This window comes from Heliangelus exortis, chromosome 11, assembly GCF_036169615.1.
Source record: "Heliangelus exortis chromosome 11, bHelExo1.hap1, whole genome shotgun sequence".
Classification (NCBI taxonomy): domain Eukaryota; kingdom Metazoa; phylum Chordata; class Aves; order Apodiformes; family Trochilidae; genus Heliangelus; species Heliangelus exortis.
In genome coordinates this window covers 6522896-6541488 of record NC_092432.1, presented here as the reverse complement: position 1 = coordinate 6541488, position 18593 = coordinate 6522896, and the positions used below count along the sequence as shown (strand labels likewise).

The window sequence follows — 18593 nt, the reverse complement described above, 5'->3', positions numbered from 1 at the left end:
AAAATAGAGTCATGGAGACTCATTGGGAAGTCAGTCTGTGCCCCCATGGCACATTTCAAGATGCCATTGAGTATATCTGTGAACAATTTCCTTATTAATGAGAGAGTTTGATTTAAAGTATTGGGCTCATCAAATGATTATCTAGCAACAAGCATCAGGACATAACTGTTCTGTGTCTGGCTGGAACTCCACTTGTTTACAAAGTGCTTATAGAGCCCTTGGTCCAAAGCACTTCACAAACCTTCCTAATAAAAGCTCTGCTGCATTTTGCTATTAAAGGAAGCCACTTACAGAGTAGAAGCCCATAGAAAGAACCTAATTCTGTCCAGCTAACAGACAAAAAGCCCAAGTAAGGGGTCCAAATGAAATCCCAGGAATTAATTTTGGGCTGGCCAATGCTCAGAGTTTGGCAGAAGTGTCCGTGTTTCACTGGCAGCTGAGATTGTGTGAGAGCTTGCTGTGACTTCCTACACAAAAGATGACACCATCACTCTTTGTACTACCCCACCACCTGGAAAACAAATTCTTACTGACTCCAGGGAACATTGCCTTCTGCTGCATCAGCAGCCATGGATGAGTCTGTCCAAGAATATTTTCCAGAGTATGACAGTTGCAGGAACACAGAACATTTGTACTAAGTTGTTCCTACCACCCATATCTTAGTTGTTTCATAAATGCACATCAATTTGTAAAATACAAACAGGTGACATTTGTCTTTTAATTTTTGATTGACTAAACAGAATTACCTTATAGGACTAGAGTTTCAGGGTCTCATCCTTTCAATAAAGAAATTAAATCTTTTTATTGCATATTGACTTACAGTTTGGACGATTGTTGCTTTATGAGATGCTGATTAACAGCCAGGAAACTGCTAGTTTATTGTCCAGTAATTTGCTTTTCATTTTCTGATTCTGCAAATTAACTTCCCTACTAAATGAGGCATTAGGCTGATGTCAATATTTGCAGATACTCCACAATTATGCTGTGTTTACTAAACTACATTGGTTTTACTCAAAAGCCCTTCTGATCTGCATTTAGACTAGGATCTTGCCAGGTGCTTAGTTCTCCTTGTAAAAGTATTGCATGCCCTCAGGTCTCATGAAGTCCATGGCATTAGAGATTACTCAGCTGCCTTCAGATCCCAGTCATTTATTTCGAAAAACCATAATTAGAGGTTAGGAGCCACTTTTATGCAATGTGAGACTGCAGTCATCCAATTTTTGCACTTAAGAATCCCCTTTCTTTTTTCACTGTTTTAGTAGAGATTTCAGTGTGAATCTGCACTTCTTTTTAAATTAATACATCTTTTTTTTCTGCAATTCTGAGCTTCAGTGAGGTGTTCTTCAGCCTTTTATCACCCGGGGGAAGGACCAGATATCTAATCAGCTACTCTGAAGGAAATGTCTTTTTAATGAGACCAAGTCTCCAACAGAATTCAAAATATCAAGGCAGTAAAGTCAGAAATGTTTATAGAAAGAAATGGCATTAAAACTGTTAGCATAGTGGTAGCGTGGAGATGACAGCTGCTGGTATATCCACAAGCTGTCCTGATCTGAACCCTCCGGGTACACCCTTGGCTGATGTTTATACCCCCATTCTAGACTGGTAGATAATTAAAAGCCTTTCCTTTCACCTCCCTCCTGGACCAGCAGATCTGTGGGGTTTTGCACCAGAGAATCACAAACCAGAATTTCAAAGCCATGCCAAGGAAAAGCCTCTCAGCTCGGCTCCTGGGATTTCTAATTGATTTATGTGTTCGTCCTTGCTCTCTGAACATATCTGAAGTTATTCCTCATTTTCTTAATATGTAAGCCTTGTTTCAGACAAATGCACCAAGTAGGACCAGCCAGGGGTGCAGATTTGGTGCCGAGGGGATATGATTTATGCTACATGCAAATCCATTTTGGCAGCAGGTGAGCTTTTCTTGCTTCCAAATGGCTCGAAGTAAATGAAAACTGGCCTCAACATGGCTGCACTGTCCTGGAAAGAAACCCAAATGGGTGTATTCTGAGAGTGGTATCTGAGACAGCTGTGCCTGGTTTTCAACTTCACTGGTGTAATTCAAAATAGACTAGAATGCCAGCCTCTCAGGAATATTATTTTCCAGTCCCTAATGCAGTGCTGTGACATCCTTGCAGCCAGATGAATGTATCTGCCAGCTGAAGGTACAGAAGGAGACATGGCATACTGAAGCAAGCATGCCCTGAAGGTGGCTCTCAAGATGCTGTTCCTCAGTCACTCTTGCAATTATGCCTGATGAACAGTGCTTTGCAGCTGGCAACCAGGGCCACAGGGCAGGAGAGGAACCCAAGCCCTGTGCTGCACAAACACCTGTCATAAAACTATAGCCATAGGGAAGGGTGAGGATGTAGACACTTGGGTACTATCTAACTGCTGCTCCTGACCTACAGTGGTGTAAAGGGGGGCAAGGAAATACAGAGTCACTCAGTAGAAAATACCCAGATCAATTCTCATGAAATAATAGTTATGGTTGCAGCGCTGCTTTTCTTGTTGTTGGTTTATTTTTTTCATTTGTTTGGTTTTATTTTTTAATATAAACTACACAACCAATATGTCTCTTGTGACACCATCACCTTTCTTAGCACCTGTCCTTGTTTTTCTCTGCTACATCCTCAGCAGGAATAGGGACACAGGTTGCCCATCACTGCTCCAGTGGGGCTGTACTGGGAGAGGCACACATTAGCTCCCTGGAATTTAAAATATGTTGGGAAGGTTTGGGAATACAGTTCCAATGCCAACTGTAGAGATGCCTAATGATAGAGATCAGCTGCTTGCCTTGGCACATTTCGCAAAAGAGGCTTCCACCAGCTCAGCTTAATGAAAATCATCCTTTACTGTTTCTCCTCCTGTTACCAACACTGCTGATGGCTAAGCTTCAATTTTCTTTTTCAGTTTGTACTTTTGCCCCTTGAGATGTAAGGTATCAGTTGAGTGTTTCACTAAGGTCCTCATCTTCCCGCAGTTCTTCTTCCATGCGAGCTCTAAACCCCATTCTAGAAACGGATGAAAAAAAAGTTCTCTCTCTCTAATATCCAAACATATAACTATACAGCTTATTTTCTGTAAGATTAACCACAACCAGGAAGAAAAAATGAACTAAAGCAAAAATTGTTCTAGGATTATGACAGATAAAGAAAACTGTCTGCTACGGTTATCCAAGGTGAATGATGACAGAAGCCTGCAGGTACTCAACAAGGAGATGTTCAGCAGACAAGATGGAGTTAAGACTTTCTTGGGGGGAGCTGACTTGTGAAAGGTTGTAGTATCCAACTTTATCTATGGCAGCATGTTGCCTCCCAGCTATGAATGTTCAAGTGTTTAGAAAAATCTGTCAATGTATCTGCAAGAAATTTCATACAAATTATTGCTGCTAATTCTTGCTTCAGTTGGGGAAATAGCTGAGAATTTTGCTGGCAGAACTACCCAGCCCTGAAGCAAAGGGAATATTCCACCTATGAAGTCCTTTTTTATTCTAGGCTAATAATCCAAGCACATTAGTATTCCACACGTTAGTTAAAGCTGGGTCGATTTAGACCAGAAAAGCTGTCTGGGTATAAAAATAATTAACTATCCAATACCAAAAGGTCACTTGACCATAACCAAAACACTCTCCTAAGACATCTCAGAAATGTAGTAAGTTGAAAGATAGCAGAAAGTAAACTCAGCTCTGCTGGTGTATTTGAGTGGAAGTGCCAGACCCTCATTTTTCTCTCAGCAACACAAACCTGAACAATTTTTTTTTTAAGGGAAGCAAGTGCAAATATACAACATAAAGAGAAAAAAAAAATCCAGGCATTCTTTCTCTTTGGGACAGAAACTGATAATTGTATTCTGCAATAAAGTAACCAACTAACCAGATGTTTCAGATAATTAGTATCAGAGTCAAATTTCCCAAGCAGCTGTTTTCCTTTTAACAGAGAAGGAGTGTATCTGCTTCTTCAGCCTGGACAACCTCTTTCACCAGAATGTCAAAGATGTGGCCAAAACATGGGATGGCACTTGCATATACTATATATATATATAGATATAGATATATAAATATATATATATGCCCATATATATATGCCCATAACTTGGGCATAATTTTACTTGGGTCTCCAGAAATACACTTGGTGAGTTACATGACATTTCAGAGTTTTAGTCTTTCAGCACCTAACTTAGAGCAGGCAAAAGATGACTGGAAAGACCAACATGCCCCCAAAATGTTTTGGTTTGGTTTGTTGTTTTATTGTTTTTGTTTTGGGGTTGGTTGTTTTTTTTTGTTGTTTGGTTGGTTGGTTATGTTGTTTTGTTTTGTGTTTTTATTTCCCTAGGAAATTTTAAGACTTCCTCTGCCGTAATTCTACAAGCTCATGTGTTTTAAGAGACACCCCTCTATTTCCACTTATTGAAAAGCCAGTTCAATTGTCCATCCTGTTTATAATGCATCAGAGCACCCACCTGGAGCAAAGCATCTGTCTAGCCATACTAATTGAATTATTTTGCCTTCCTACCCATCCAGAGGCAGAAACCTTTCTAGCTTTCTAACTTCAGAATGTTTATAGCAGAGGCCCCTAAATAAACATGTTATGAAGGAGATGAATACTTTTGTGGTCTAAAACGATTCCCAGAAAGTGAGCTTTTTTTGTTGTTGTTTTAGTGGAAGAACCAGTTTTCTCTGGATTGAAAACAAACACCTTAGGACCTGGCAGAACCCTGTATGGATCATCCAGTTTTTCTTGACCTCATGCAAAAACCTTGGCATCTGAGGCCCCAGGTAGCTTCTAATGCGCATCTTGTGAGGCACACAATATCTGAAAGCCTGATAGGTATCTTATTAAATTAAGACCACTCAGCTGCAAGCACCAGCTTGTTATCCCCACTAATTGTTTGATAACGCTGCCTCAGGCCATCAAGGTTGGAGACCATGTTCCTGGGCTACATGGGACTATTGAAACCTTTCCATAGGGCTCAGACTTACTGGAAAAGCTGTAGCGAGACAAAGTTCAGTAGGGAGGCAGCTGCTGGCAGTTGATGTGCAAAGGGCAACAACTGAGTCTGCCAGGTTTCCTTAATTTCTTTCCAGCAATGTTCTGCAATTAAGCTGGGCAAATGTGCATCAGCTGGGCTTTGTAAAGACTCATCAAGCCAGGTGGAAACCCAGCATCATATTTATTAAAGGTAGTCAGATAAAAGAAGGCTAAAATGGATGGCTCCCAAACAATGATAGTATTTTGGGAGGAGAAACTTTAAAAAGGGAGTTGGGAGAGAAAAAAGTTTGTTTAAATTTTCAGCTCTTTTGATTTCCTGGTGCAACTGGTAATGACTGGCTTAAGCACTGAAAAATTACAAAGTTCTTAAAGTTCCCTTTTCACAGGCATCTTCCTGGGTATAGATGAGTTTTGAAGCCTCAACCAACCACCTTTGAAAATTAAATTTAGGATTAAATTTACGAACATTTTTTTGGAAAACAAAGACTCCGTTTCCACAGAAAACTGTTCCTTCTGAAGGCTATGGACATCCCAGTACTAAATGGATGAAATACCTAAACTTCCACTTAGCTGGAAGCTCAGTAATGGAAGAAAGGCAACAGCACGCAGTGTGGACCCAGCAATGAACTGGAAAAGTCCCGAGCAAAGCAGATCAGGTTTTGCTATCGCGCCAACAAGGAATGTGATATGTAATAGTAGCAGTGATGATCAGTGGTTTTTAAAAGAAGATATCTCTTGAAATTGAAACTCCAGGTGGGATTGACAACAAAAGGCATCATCGTGAGACATGTGCCTGAGGACAAGGAACAGGAGCAGAAAGAAGCTCGACCAAGAGGCAGCGGCGAGGCATGGCACCTATCGCCGTTTATTCGTCTTAAACACACAATTTTTATCCATCCTCCCTTCACCCTCCAGGAAGGAACAGTTGCAGGAGTATGAAATCAGGGCACCCAAGCCGGAGGATGCCCTGGAGGAGATACAGGCCGGGTCTGTTTGGGGACAGCTCGCCCTCACCCTGGTGAGAAACTTCAACTACGAGCCCTCTCCACTCCCTTCCCTTCGTTTGCAGCCCCGCACCGGAGGAGCCGGCCCAGGGGGCAGCTGGGGGCGGGGGTTCCGATAAGCTCCGACCGCACCGCCCCGCCGGATCCCGGGACGGGGCCGCCCCCCTCCCGCCCTCCGCGGACGTTCCGCCGGCGTCAGCCCCGCGCGTTCCTCCGCCCTTCGGCGGGCTGGTGTGCGGATCCGGCCTGCGCCGGGCTGGCGGAGAGAGGGAGCGCGGCAGGGCGAGGGGAGGAGAGAAGCGAGGAGGAGGTGGAGGCGGAGAAGGCGGCGAGCTGGCCATGGCAGCAGCCCGCGGGCGGAGAGGCAGCCGCCACGGGTTGCCGCTGTGATTGGCATCCCGGGGAGGAGGAGGAGGAGGAGGAGGAGGAAGAAGGCGCGGAGCAGCCGCGGGGCCCGCCATCCCGCGGCGGCGGTGCCCGGGAGGATGCCGGGGAAGCAGGGCTCGGCGGGCGGTGGTGGTGGTGGCGGCGGCGGCGGCGAGCTCCCGGGGGCCGGCGCTCCGTGGCAGCGGAGGCGGCGGAGGAAGGTCTCCTGCTTCTCCAGCATCCAGCTCTTCCTCGTGTCCGAGTGTGCCCTGATGCTGGCCCAGGGCACGGTGGGAGCCTACCTGGTGAGTGGGAGCTGGCCCCACAACCCCCCCGCGTTACCTGCCGAGCCGGTGCTGCGGGGCTGCTTGGCGGCCGCTGCCGGGCGGGGGGTGCGGAATGCGCCGGGACAAGTGGAGGGGAAGTTTTCTGGGAGCCGGGGTAGCTCGGTGGGCACCAGCCCTCACCCCCATCGTTCGGTGGGTTTTACACCAGTCCGGCGTTTCAGGGCTTAAATGACTCAGCAGTGCTGGGGGGTAGCTCCCCTTCTGCTGTCCCTCTTGACTGCGCCGCGGTAACTTCTGCAGCCGGTCCCAGGGACTCCCCAAACCCCGGAGGACGGCTGTGCATGCCGACTGGCTTGTGGCTGCTGCTCGTTCCCGAGCTGGCCAGTAACTTGGGTCAGATGCCGTCCTTAACCAGTTTTTAAATACCAAGAAAATCTAGTGGGGCATACGCTTTATCCCTCCTGCGTTAGTAATTTTGCTTGTCCCCGTGAAGTGATGCAGTGGTGTTAAGAACAGCATCCCCGCAAGACTTGGTGCTGGCGTAGTGAGGTCTGGTGTCAGCGGCAGAACTGTAGTAGAAGAGTTGGAAAGATGTCCATAGGGCTGTGCTTGTGCCTTTGAGTAGAGAGGCAGCCTTTGAAAATGAAGTGGTGTTCTTCCAGCAGATGTTAAGTGTATAGTTGATTTAAATTTCTCAAAATAGCTTGCTGGATTTGAGAATTATAGTTTCCATGGAAAAGAAATGTATTCATAATCTCTGAGGCTCTTTGAGGCCATATGCATAAGATCTCTGCATTCTGCACTTGTGTTCAGTATTTAGCACTTGCTCCTCACTCTCAAGCTCAAACTGCTTATGCAGATTTGTGCTGACTGTGATCGATTTTTCAAGGTATGTGGCTAGACTAACCATGGTTAATATTCCCAATTAATATGAAATGGAAATTAATATTCCCGATTAATATGAAATAGAAATTAGCAGTCATCTCATATAATAAAACATGTAAGTTTAATTTGGAATGTATTTGTAATTACAAAGGAAATTTCATCCCGTCTTTTCGGATAAATTAAGTCATTTTAGACCATGTGTGAATATAGGTGGGTGCCATTTAATTTGCAGGAGCCAGACAGGGATGTACTTTTTTTATCCAAGTAACACTTTTCCTAAGTAAGGTTGTTGTTTCTGATGAGCTACTAGGAAAATGAGCTGTCAGCATGAATCAGCATGGGATAATCCTTTGCAAAAGTAATGGCCAAGGAAGGGTCCATGCAGAGATGTCACCTGGTGGGCACCAGCGTGTTGATGTATAGATCTGTTAGAGGAGCGTGTGTAGGCACACCTTTCTACTGTGTCTGAGCAGAGGATCAGCAGTAATAGCATGGAGTTTTCCTTTAACTCCTTTGTACTGGTCTCTTCTCACCAGTTTATTCTTTCTTCTCCCGTTTTCCCCAACTCTCATGGCATGTTTTGTGCCACACTTGCTGCCCTCTCATGCAGGAAAGAAACCTGCTGCAATCACAGTTCCCAGGGTCGTTACTCCCTCCTGAGGGGTTAACTTGACTGAGGTACTGCTGTCTCTACTCTCCTGTGTCCTGACCAGCATGACATCGTGTCCCCATGGCCAGCCAGATCCACAAACAGTAACAGACAACTGGTCAGTGAGGGGGGCAGGGGGATGCAAGAGAAAATTAAACTCAAAACAATCCCCAGCATGCATAAGCGGTGGCCCAGCTGCACTGGGCAAGTGTTCCTCTGTTCCCTGTATAATGAATCTCCCATCCTTGGAAACACCATGCAGCTCTTCATACAAGGAACAGATGCAAACATGGAATTATCTTGAGAGGGTAAATCTGTGCTTCCAGCAACTCTGCATGTGTGCTGTGCTTACAGGTGTCATATGGAGATGCTTGGTGGGAAGCATGTAGGACCTAATAATTTCTACAGACCAAGTGTCTCATGGTGGAGCCACATGTGGTTCTTGGGTGGTGTCTTGGGGGTGAGCTCACAGGAGTCACTGTGGAGTTGCCCAGGTGTAACTGCAAGTAGATTTTCATTTACTGGGGCTCTTGGGATGAGCTGGGGTGGTTGGGCTCGGCAGTGGTACATTGGACTGCTCCCTGAGGTACAAATTAACAGATGAGACAAAGCAGAGAGCAAAGAGAAAAAAGGCAAAGAGGGAGATGCTGCGGAGGACAGACACGGTATGTAGTTCTGGGCAGTTGAATAAACTCCTAATTTTAGCCTGTCAGCAGCAGGAGAGTACTGTATTCATACTTCTGCTTTGCTTGGCCACATGTGTGACTTTTCCTGGTTATTTGTAACTCAGGAAGAGAAAATGTTTTTTGCCTTATATGGCGACAAGTTGGTTTCCCGGGTTTTTGTCTGCCTTCCTCTGCACTGGGAGACCATGAGGGCAAAAAACTCAGCTTCTTAAACAAAACAAGGCAGGGGCTTTGGCTTCTTAGGAATGATTGAAGAGCTCAGTTTTCATTGGGCTTGGCTTTCATGTCAGTACATTTAGAACTGGGGATTGTTATTTCTTTTTAGAGATGTAAAACCTTGTGTTTTCTGTGTTCTCCGCACATTAAACCAGCAGCATCCACTTGAATGTGTGTACACAGTAGACATTCGTTCATTATGTGGTATTGAAGCAAAGATCATTCACTTTTATTTGTTCATAAAGCATTTGGCTTGCCAACAGGGCTTTATAAATAATAAATGCTGATAAAAATCTATAAAGTCTAATTCTTTTCCCACCACAGAACTCAGCAATGAAAATATCCCATGATGCCAGCAGTGGATGTCTATGGTTAATTAGTACAGTGTCTCTGAGGTTCTTAATGTGAAGTTTTAAGGGAGTATTTGATCATTGTCTTGTTCCAAAATATTTGTCAATTATTGAGCTTGCTGTTTGCAAAATGCACATGTTCCAAAATTACTTCATGCCATATCCTGCATAGTTTATGCAAATGCAAGCCTGTGCTACTGCCTTAATTTCTGGGGCTGCTGAATACACCCTGTTATTTGCATATTTGTATAAGGTTTTGTTGATGCATTTATTTGGCTTCATCTAATTCTTCCTGTGTGCTTTTGGAAACTTGAATTTCCGAGCAACTGCAGTGGGAGCAGGGAAAACGCTGCTTGTAGTCTGCAGGCATTCCTGCTGCAGAAGTTACTCGGGGGTTTTGCAGCAACTTTATTAAACCCAGGTGATTTCCACCCCCGGCTGCTCTCCTGGAGCATTCTCCTGTCCGTGGATTCAAGAGCCCAGCATTCCTGGTGCAGATGGCACCAGGAGGGAAAGGCTGGTAGCTCTGTTTTCCAGCCGGAAACTTGTGCTATTCCGGGGAATGCAGCAGTGTGATCAGTCATGCTGGCCGTGCAACGATGAGGGTTTTGATAAATCTGATTCACATACCTTGGCAACACTTTCCTTCAGCCCCCCCCCCCCACCTCTGAATTCCTACATGGATTATATTCTGGGATATTTTAACTGGTATTAATGTTCCAAGTGCTCCTGCCAGTTTACCACTGAGGCATTTCATCACTCTGCCAGTCAAACCTCTTTGCCTTGCTCGTGGTGAAATCACTGCTGGAGCAGCAGGCGAGGAGCTCTCAGTTTGACAGCCACAGTTTGTGGAGCAGGAGCACAATTTCATTTTCTCTCCCTAGCCCTTAGCCTTGGCTTGCTCTCGTTCAAACTGACCTAGTTGCAAGCACCCAACATCTGCCAAAGTCACAGGCTTCTTTGGATAAAGGACATGCATATGGGAAGTGTTGAGGAACAGTTATTTGGTGTGCTTGGGATAGCTGTTTTCACAGAACTTGACTGAGATGTCTCTGTTTGCTGCAGCTTTGAATGCAGCTATTCATGTGTTTTATCAAGTGATAGAGGATGACTGGCCTGAGCATGAGATGGAAAGGAAAATACTTGGTCCCTCCCAAGGAGGGTGCATTGGTGTTTTTGCGTGGGAATGAATGCCAAATTGTTCCTTGTTTTGCTGAATGAAAACTTTTGAGCTAGGTGAGTGCTGCTACAGCACTGCCCATGCAGCAGTGGCTGACTGCAGCTTGCAAAAGCCCACTTAAAGTATCTGCAGTGAAAGTAGTACCACGTGAGGCCAGGTGAGATGGTGTGGATATGGTCTCTGAGACAGGCTGCAATGAAATGCTGAGTTCAGTTTCATTGCTGCTGATGTTGGGGATACCGGTGAAAATTTCAAATGCCATGTCCAGGAAAAAAAAATGTATCAAAGATAAATACAGAAGTTAATCATCATGCAAGGGACAAACAGAAGTAAGGCTCCTGTGAGATTGACACCAGGAACTGAGTGAATAAGAGCAGAATTTGGCTGTTGTATTTCTAAGTCTTTTTGTTGCATAGCCCCTTTCCCTCTTGTGTTAAATGAGACAAATGCAGCACCCTTTTCCTGTTACAGAAAGCAGCTGCATCCTGTTACAGAGACCTGTTCAAACCCTCACTGAAGTCATTGGAGAGGTCTGTGTGTTAGATGTTATTAAAAGGAGTTTTAATCTAGGAGTACTGCAGTACTTCAGAGCTTTCAGTTGTGCTTGGTGCTGTACAATAGAATTTGCCTCTGAGTATCTGCATTCTCAGTAGACTGGGTGGGAGAAATGCTGCAGGTGGGGAAACTGAGGCAGGGATTAATAGCTTAATTCTGTTGCTGTAGTGATTGATAGAGCTTTTGCTTGGTTAATAGCAACAGAGCTATTAACTGAATAGCTTAGGTATGGGCAGCAAAGGGTCTCTCTAAGCAAGGAAATTCCAGTTTCAGGTGCGTCAGTCCAGTCACTTAACTACAAGAACATTTCTTCCATTTAATTAATTATAATTTTTATTAAAATGTTTCATTTACTAGAATAAGAATCGGCTTTAAAATGCTGCTCTTTTTTTTTTTCCATCCTTAGCAGTGCTGAGTAATAAATTAGCTGTGATGCTCATAATTTATTTGTTGCTGGGGTACTTAAGGGGAAAAAAAATAGAGTGAAAATAAATGTTTTAGTGGGGATGAAGATTGCCAAGCATTGGCTGGTTATTGTTCACAGTTCATTTTCCCTTAATATACCTTTGCTGGCAATGTTATTTCTGGAAAGTTGTTTCTAGTATGCCTTTCACATTAGAGATTATTGTCTACTTTGCAGCTGAGTTGCTCAGAAAGTTACTCTAAACTATCTCTTCTGACTACATTCATACTTGTCTAGGAAGCCTTTTTATGTTTTTTGGGTCTCTGTAGTGTGGAGGAGAAACCAGGTCCAACTCTGGGTTCTGATGCCTTCACAAAGTGCTGGGGGCCTTGGGCTGTGGGGCATGTTGCTGCTAAGTATAGTAGAAACAAATTCTGATCCAGGTGTAGGTTGGGATTTTGAGTAGCAGGTAGGCTTGTGAGTAATAATGTTTATACTTGGGTTTAAAGTTTTCTTTTTATTTGCTGCTAATTGATGAAATAATGCAGACATAACAACTGTTTCTCACATTATATACTGTGTGTCATTTGCGGAGTCAAAACCTCATCATGCCTTTGTGGTTAAATGAATTTGAAGGCAAATTGCACTTGATGTTTAGGAGTATGGATTAATTGATTGTAGTGTTTAATTTTTAAAATTATATTTAGAAGAAAATTTGGCATCTCTTCCTTTTCTCTGTAAGGGCCAAATGATATTTGTAAGCCCTGAAAGAAAGAGCAGCCTGGTGGAAATGTTACGATCCATCGTAAAAACCAACGTCTTCTTTCTTTTGGCCAGGCTTTGCTTCTAAAATCCCTTTAACATGAGCCATGTGCCTGTGTGACAACAAGTTCTCTGAGTTTTAATGGCCTGCAGTATTAATGCAGCTGAGGTTTAAAGGGGTTTTGAATTAGATCAGAGAATATATTGGCCTGAAGGTCTGTGTTGTTCATGCTTAGTAAGTTTGCAGCAAGACTCCTTAAATCCTAATGTAGCTCCTGTCCCAGAGAGGGCTCAGATGAACTGTGATCCCTTTTCTTCTCTGATGGGCAGAGCAGGTATTCCCCATTTCCAAAAAATGGGTGTCTCTTGGGTTGCATGCCCTTTCTTTTCCCTTTCAGGATATTTTAAGGTACCAAAAGCCAGCTTCTGTTCTCCTACAGCAGCGTAAATTTTTCTGCTTCAGAAGAGTTACTCTGCAACTCATCAAGAAGAATTTGTCCTTTGTGTGTAATAATCTAAAATATTTATTTACTTGTACACTCCTTGATCTCTAGTTATTCCTTCAAGGTAGGAAGATTAGACAATGGCACCCTGTGTCGTGGGTGAGGTTGCAGCTTGTATGCATTAGTGTAGCTTTGTATTCTGATCAACACCAGATGAAGCTGCAAAGTGATATATTTCAAGCATCATCCAAGGAACTTTAAATAAACGTGATAGTACTTTGTGTAGTAACTCCTTTAAGTACCCCAGTGAAGTATAGAGAGAGTAGGTTTTCCTATTGCATAGAAAAAATGGGCTGCTGGTTTTGATTTACAAGGTTTCATTACACTCTGCAGCAAAACCAGGACTAGAACCCCAAGAGTCCTGTCTCCAGGTCACCTTGGAGCAGCCACTAGACTTGCTCGGTCTCACTGATCCATCATGCAAGGCAAATAGCCTCTCCACTCAGTAGAGATTTCATGCTGCCACACTTCATACAGTATCAGTAGCATCCCTAGCAATCACAAGCTGTGAAGGGAGTTCCTGGGGTGTCTGGCACTTCTTCCCATTGCTGCTGAGAGGACTTTGCCTTGTTATTGGAAGCATTCTGGAAGGTTTAGTAAGATGAGCCCTGAATCCAAGATGTTTCAGTTGGAGTGGCTGGATCAAAGCATGGAGGGGAAAGGAACTTCCTTTTTCCCAGATTTTAAGCGTGGGGATGCAGTTGTAAGCATGTAGAGGTGAAGACCCATGGCACAGGTAGGACTGGCTCAGCCCCTCCTCACTTGGAAAATCTAGGGCAGACCTCAGAAATAAAATCAGTTCTCATGAGCTCTCCAGTTAGCAACTTCCTCAGCCTTATTCTGAATGTGGTTTGCTTCTGCCTTTCCATACCTAAACTTTTCTTACTGGAGAGAGGGGTGCAGGCCCCCTCTTGCTGCTGCTGCTGCTCAGTGCCTCATGTATTGAAGTTGCAGATCTTTTACTGAGGCTTGCACTGCAGCAGTGCCTGAACGCAGTAATTTTAGATAGCTGCTTGCTGTACAAAAGTAAAAATCTTTAGTTCAGGTTTGTTTGAATATTTATCATCATTGTTACTTATTTGCTGTGGTTTGTTTTTCCTCTCTGTTGCTTCTCCCTTCATAGTGTCCTTTCACCTCACCAAGCAGCCAGCTGATTTCTGGGTGATTTTTTTAACATCTTTACCTTTTTGGTCTGCAGCCATTGCATGCATGATTTCTGCATGTTTGCAGGCCCAGTGACTTTTAGATAAGTGGCTGTGAGGGCTGTGGGATTACAGTTGCTTTTCCATGTTCCCTGATGATCAGTTTTCTGGGCAAGGATTACCAGAATTGCCTTATTTTTAATATTTAAATTTACTTTTAGGATGCTTACCATGCTGTTCACCTGTGTAATCCATAATGCCTTAAGTTTACTGGAAGTGGAAAAAGACTTCAAGTTCAGTTTTATGGTGATTTGTAAAAAGACAGTGAAGTTTTTTAATAAACCTGAGTATTAACTTTGTATTGCAGTCTTGGTGAGTCACCCGGTATTATGTTTTCTGAACCAACTGTGTCAGATTTACTTTCAAGTTCTTTGGGGTTTTTGGTTCTTTGATGTTTTGCATCTGCAGCCAACATTTTCTCAAGGTTTGGTTTTGTCGTGCTTTGGGTTTTTTTGTTTTGTTTTTCCTGTTTGTTTTTTTTTTAATATAAAAGTAACTACAAACTCTACCACAATGAAACTAAAAGCTTTTCTGTTTGAGTGGAGTTGTGTGGTGGGGTTGTGGTGTAAATGTGGAGGAATACAGAAATCTTACAGAAAAGTTTCAACTTTGATTTTAAAAAATGTGTAGTATTTTTTCCTCCTTGAAGTTAGATCTTTGGATGAATTGAAATCAGCATTGGTTTTGGGTCAATATCTAAACCTTGGAGTGTATGTCTATTTTAAGTGTGTATGTGTATTTTAAGGTGATGCTTAACAATTTAATGTCCAAAGAATGCAACGAAATTATGTGGAATTGCAGTACAATCAAGGTGTCAAGTAATGGTACTCTCAATGTTCCTAAAACAGGTGAAATATTCTGTAAATTAATGTGAGGTGAAAAGTAAGTATTTTCCGTGAAATCCAATTGGAACCTGAATTAGATCCGTGCCTCAGGTGGCAGGGAGCACTTGTGTGTGTTCAAGCACAGGATGACCAGAGGGTAGCAGTGGTGGGTTTGTGTGCCAGAGCAGGATGGATCACAGAGTTTTCTGCAGTTTCAGATTTCTTTCATTCCTTTAATCCTCCAAAGGGATAACCAGGAGTGAGAAAACAGAGGATTGCAGCCCATTGTGACAAACAGTATAATGGTTTTTGTTTTCCCCATTAGAACTTCAACAGGAAGAGCTGCAAAAAAAGATTGTTTGGGGTTCTTGGCTTTTATTTCTGAGAAGGAGGATGTGAAATAGCTGCTACCTCTTTCCACTTCTCAGCTTTGTGCATATGTAGGTTGGCACATCGTTAGCAGTAGACCCATTGCTTAGGAGCATTATGATACTGGGGTGTGGGCTAAACACAGAAAGGCTTCAAGGAGGGGCAGGTTGTACCTTGCTTGATGCAGTAGCAGGACAAGTCTCCTGCATCTTTGAATAATATCAGACCTGCATGTACACGTAGACATGTCTATGAAGTGTCCTGGGAGAAGAGGGGCAGCATCTGAAGTTTCCAAAAGAGAAGTTAAAAATACTAACTAAAAGACTTTTAAAAATCCAAAATTTTTTTGAAAAGTATGAAGGAGGAGTGCCCCCAGTTGTGTCCTGCTGCTTGTGTTACCTTGCTAATGACTATATTCTGCTGGAAACATCCTTGCTTCTCATCCTGACATGGGTTGAGTGTTGCATGATGTACTGAGATGCCAAATCAAGGCTTGATCCTTTCTTCCCTTCCGTGCAACTGGGAAACAATAGAAAAATAACAATGTGCAACTAAGTACTCGTTTTTAAAGAGGAAAAACTGGTTGGAATTTCTAGTTTTTCAGTCTTACAGTTTCCTTCTCATCATCCCTCTTAGCTGAAGGGAGAGTTGTAATTGTCCTGGTTTACTAAAGCTATTTTTGCCAAGTTTTTCTTAAAGCTTTAACTTTTCTCTCTTGAAAGTATGCCCACCCAGCTGCTCTTCTGTTCCCCTCCAAAACAGGGCAGAGGCAAAAAATCAAGTAAAAAAGCTCATGAGTTGAGTTAAAGACTAGCAATTACTGTCAGGGGCAAACCAGACTTGACCAGCAGAAAATTAATTTTTATTGCCATTTAAAATAGATTTGAATGTTTAAAACAAAGAGAAAAGTAAAGCCACCACCATTGCCCCATCTCACTCTTCCCAGGTTCACTGGAAATGTCTCTATCAGGTGTTCCCTGTGTTCTGCTGAGGAGGCATCCATCCTCAGCTGTGAGATGAAGTAAAACCTTTATGATGTTTGAGCATCCACATGGTCTTTGCAGAAATGGTAGCTGGCATTGCAAAAAGTTTTCCCTGTGCTTGGATCCTGTCTTCATTTGGTGGTCAGTCACCATTTTTTGGGGTGTGCCACTGGACAGCAAGCAGGTTCAAGCCCAAGGAGAAACATGTGTCTGAAATGCAGTGGTGGTCTGTAAAATGTGATTATTGTGGGAATTAACCTCCCCCACAGCCCACGCCAAGTGCTGCAGTTGGTGTGATGGGTGGAGAGAGTGTTGGGCATCCAGGCCCTTGATCAGAAATAGTGGGCAGCATTTTTAGGGCTTACCAGCAAAGGAAAACTGTGGGTTTTGTTTTTGTCTTGTTCAACGTACAGGGCTGAGAGTGGTTGATTACAATGGGCCTTTCAGTCTCTGCATGAGATGCAGACTTTGTTTCCTGCTGCCTATGGCTAGTTATAATGCAGGTCCTCATGTCTGAAATCAGTGCAGCTGCTGGCTGAGGGACAGGAGCTCTGTCTGAAGGCATGCCTTGTTTAGGGGTGCTTGTTTGTGAAAGCTGGTGATGGTAGTTCTGTAATATCATCCGGTTTGGGTGATCCTATTGTCAGTCTCATCCTAGGTCCTCAATGCCCATAGAGATTGATTGTATTCCAGCACCTCATGTTCTCCAGGCTTGGTCCAAAGAGGGGGCGTGCTTTGGCCTCAAGTTTGTATTTCTGTCATCAAAAGGGGGTATCAAAAATCACATAGCTATCTTGAGCCCATGAGTCCCAGTGCTAAGGTGCTAGTCTACGTTGGGGTTTGTTTTCTGTTTCTTGGTATCATCTGTAGTATTTAATGTGATTAAGAAATTGTCTGCCAAAGGAGTTGGCTTGGGGTTACTGAAAAGTTTTCCCAAAGTCTTTGATATTGAAACCTATCAACTTAAAAAAACTTGAGAGGAAAAAGCTGAAAAGAGAAGATTTCAAGTATTCTGTGGAGCTAGACAAACTGTTTCCAAGAGTTTATTTGCTCAATTGAGGCCACTTCTGCATTGACGAATCTCTCTGAATGAACGGATTCCAAAACCAGCTTGGGAGTTATTTGATGGCTGTTGAAGTTAAGCCATGCTAGAAAACATGTGCTAGAGCCACAGCTTTGTGGGTTTGCTGTGGCATTTGGCCCAGCTGTACAAGCTTTCTCAAATGCTGGCCCTATACAGAAGTCCAGTGTTTTCTGTGGATTCGGATGCATCAAGGATGCTGTGTTGCTCTTAATCTCAGTGCTAGCTCTTACCTAAAAGGCAGAAGTTTTAAAATTCTTCTGGTAGTGTCTTGTGGAAATATTTGGAGTTTAGGGTGTAGCCTGTCATAGCTGAGATGGCCTTTATTTATTTGAGTCATTTAGTCTAATTCAGTGGTGGACAAGCTTTTTGCCAGAATTTTTATATTGCCTTTTTTTTTTAAAATCCCTAATTACTGTAGTTGTGTATAATTACTCTTGGACAATACTGGATGCAGCTTCTAGAATCAGTTGTTTTATTTTCAAACTGCAAACTCTTTAAGTATATCTATGAACAACACTTAGAGCCCCTTCTCATTATTGCAATTTTCCAGATGTTCCCACATGAACAAGCTGCATGTGTTCTGTGGGCAGGTATCCAGCGAGCAAATGTTTAGAAGGGGAACATCTCATAAATCTGACTGCAAATTTTTCTCTGCTGCAACTGCATTGCTGAGACCAGAGGGCTGCTGGCAGGAGAAACTGGCTTGTTTTCATCCAAGATATGAGATTTTTATTTCTTTAGGATCAGGGCTTGAAATTAGTTAAAGACTCTGCATCATTGGGATTTTGAGTTGAGGGAGAGTGGGAGAGTCTGGGGTAGAGGAAAGAAGGCAGGATTTGACTTCATAGAGAGCTCTTTTTACATGCAGAGAAAGTCCTCCAAGTGGGGCTGCAGTAAATTGTCATTATATGGCTTCACTGAATTGGATTTCTTTCTTGTGGAAGCAACAGAGAGTCTGGGAATCAGTGTAAGGTTGTATGGTCTCATGTCTAGAGGGTTTTCCCCAGGCTCTTCTGTGATGTCCCAGCTCAATAATTCTGTGTCCCCATCTTCAAAATTACTTGCTATGAGATGGCATTACTGTTCAGGGGACTGGTTGGCCAAAATGAACAAAAATGTTTTGCAGATGGCATGTCATAAGGTAGGGTCTTCTGGTTTAGCTTTAGTGCCTTTTGGCATGATTAGAGTGTGTCTGGTTATTCCAGCGTTGAAGTGGGTTACTCCAATATCAACTTTGACAAAAAACTATGGACTTCTGTTAGGCATTGCACTAAGGCTTCAAGGTATGGGGTCT

At 43.2% G+C, this 18593-nt stretch overlaps 1 protein-coding gene across 2 annotated transcripts in view; it reads left to right on the top strand.

Annotated features, from left to right (window-relative positions):
* The first annotated feature begins 5957 nt into the window (after nucleotides 1-5957).
* The window catches only part of SLCO3A1 (solute carrier organic anion transporter family member 3A1), a 132792-nt gene continuing 120156 nt past the window's right edge, over nucleotides 5958-18593 (top strand). The window contains exon 1 of one of the 2 annotated variants that reach the window (XM_071754288.1): nucleotides 5958-6666. In XM_071754288.1, coding sequence (XP_071610389.1) covers nucleotides 6481-6666 — 186 coding nt within the window. In that variant the 5' untranslated portion in view covers nucleotides 5958-6480. The remainder of the gene's footprint in view (nucleotides 6667-18593) is intronic. The other variant, XM_071754287.1, reaches the window with a different exon arrangement.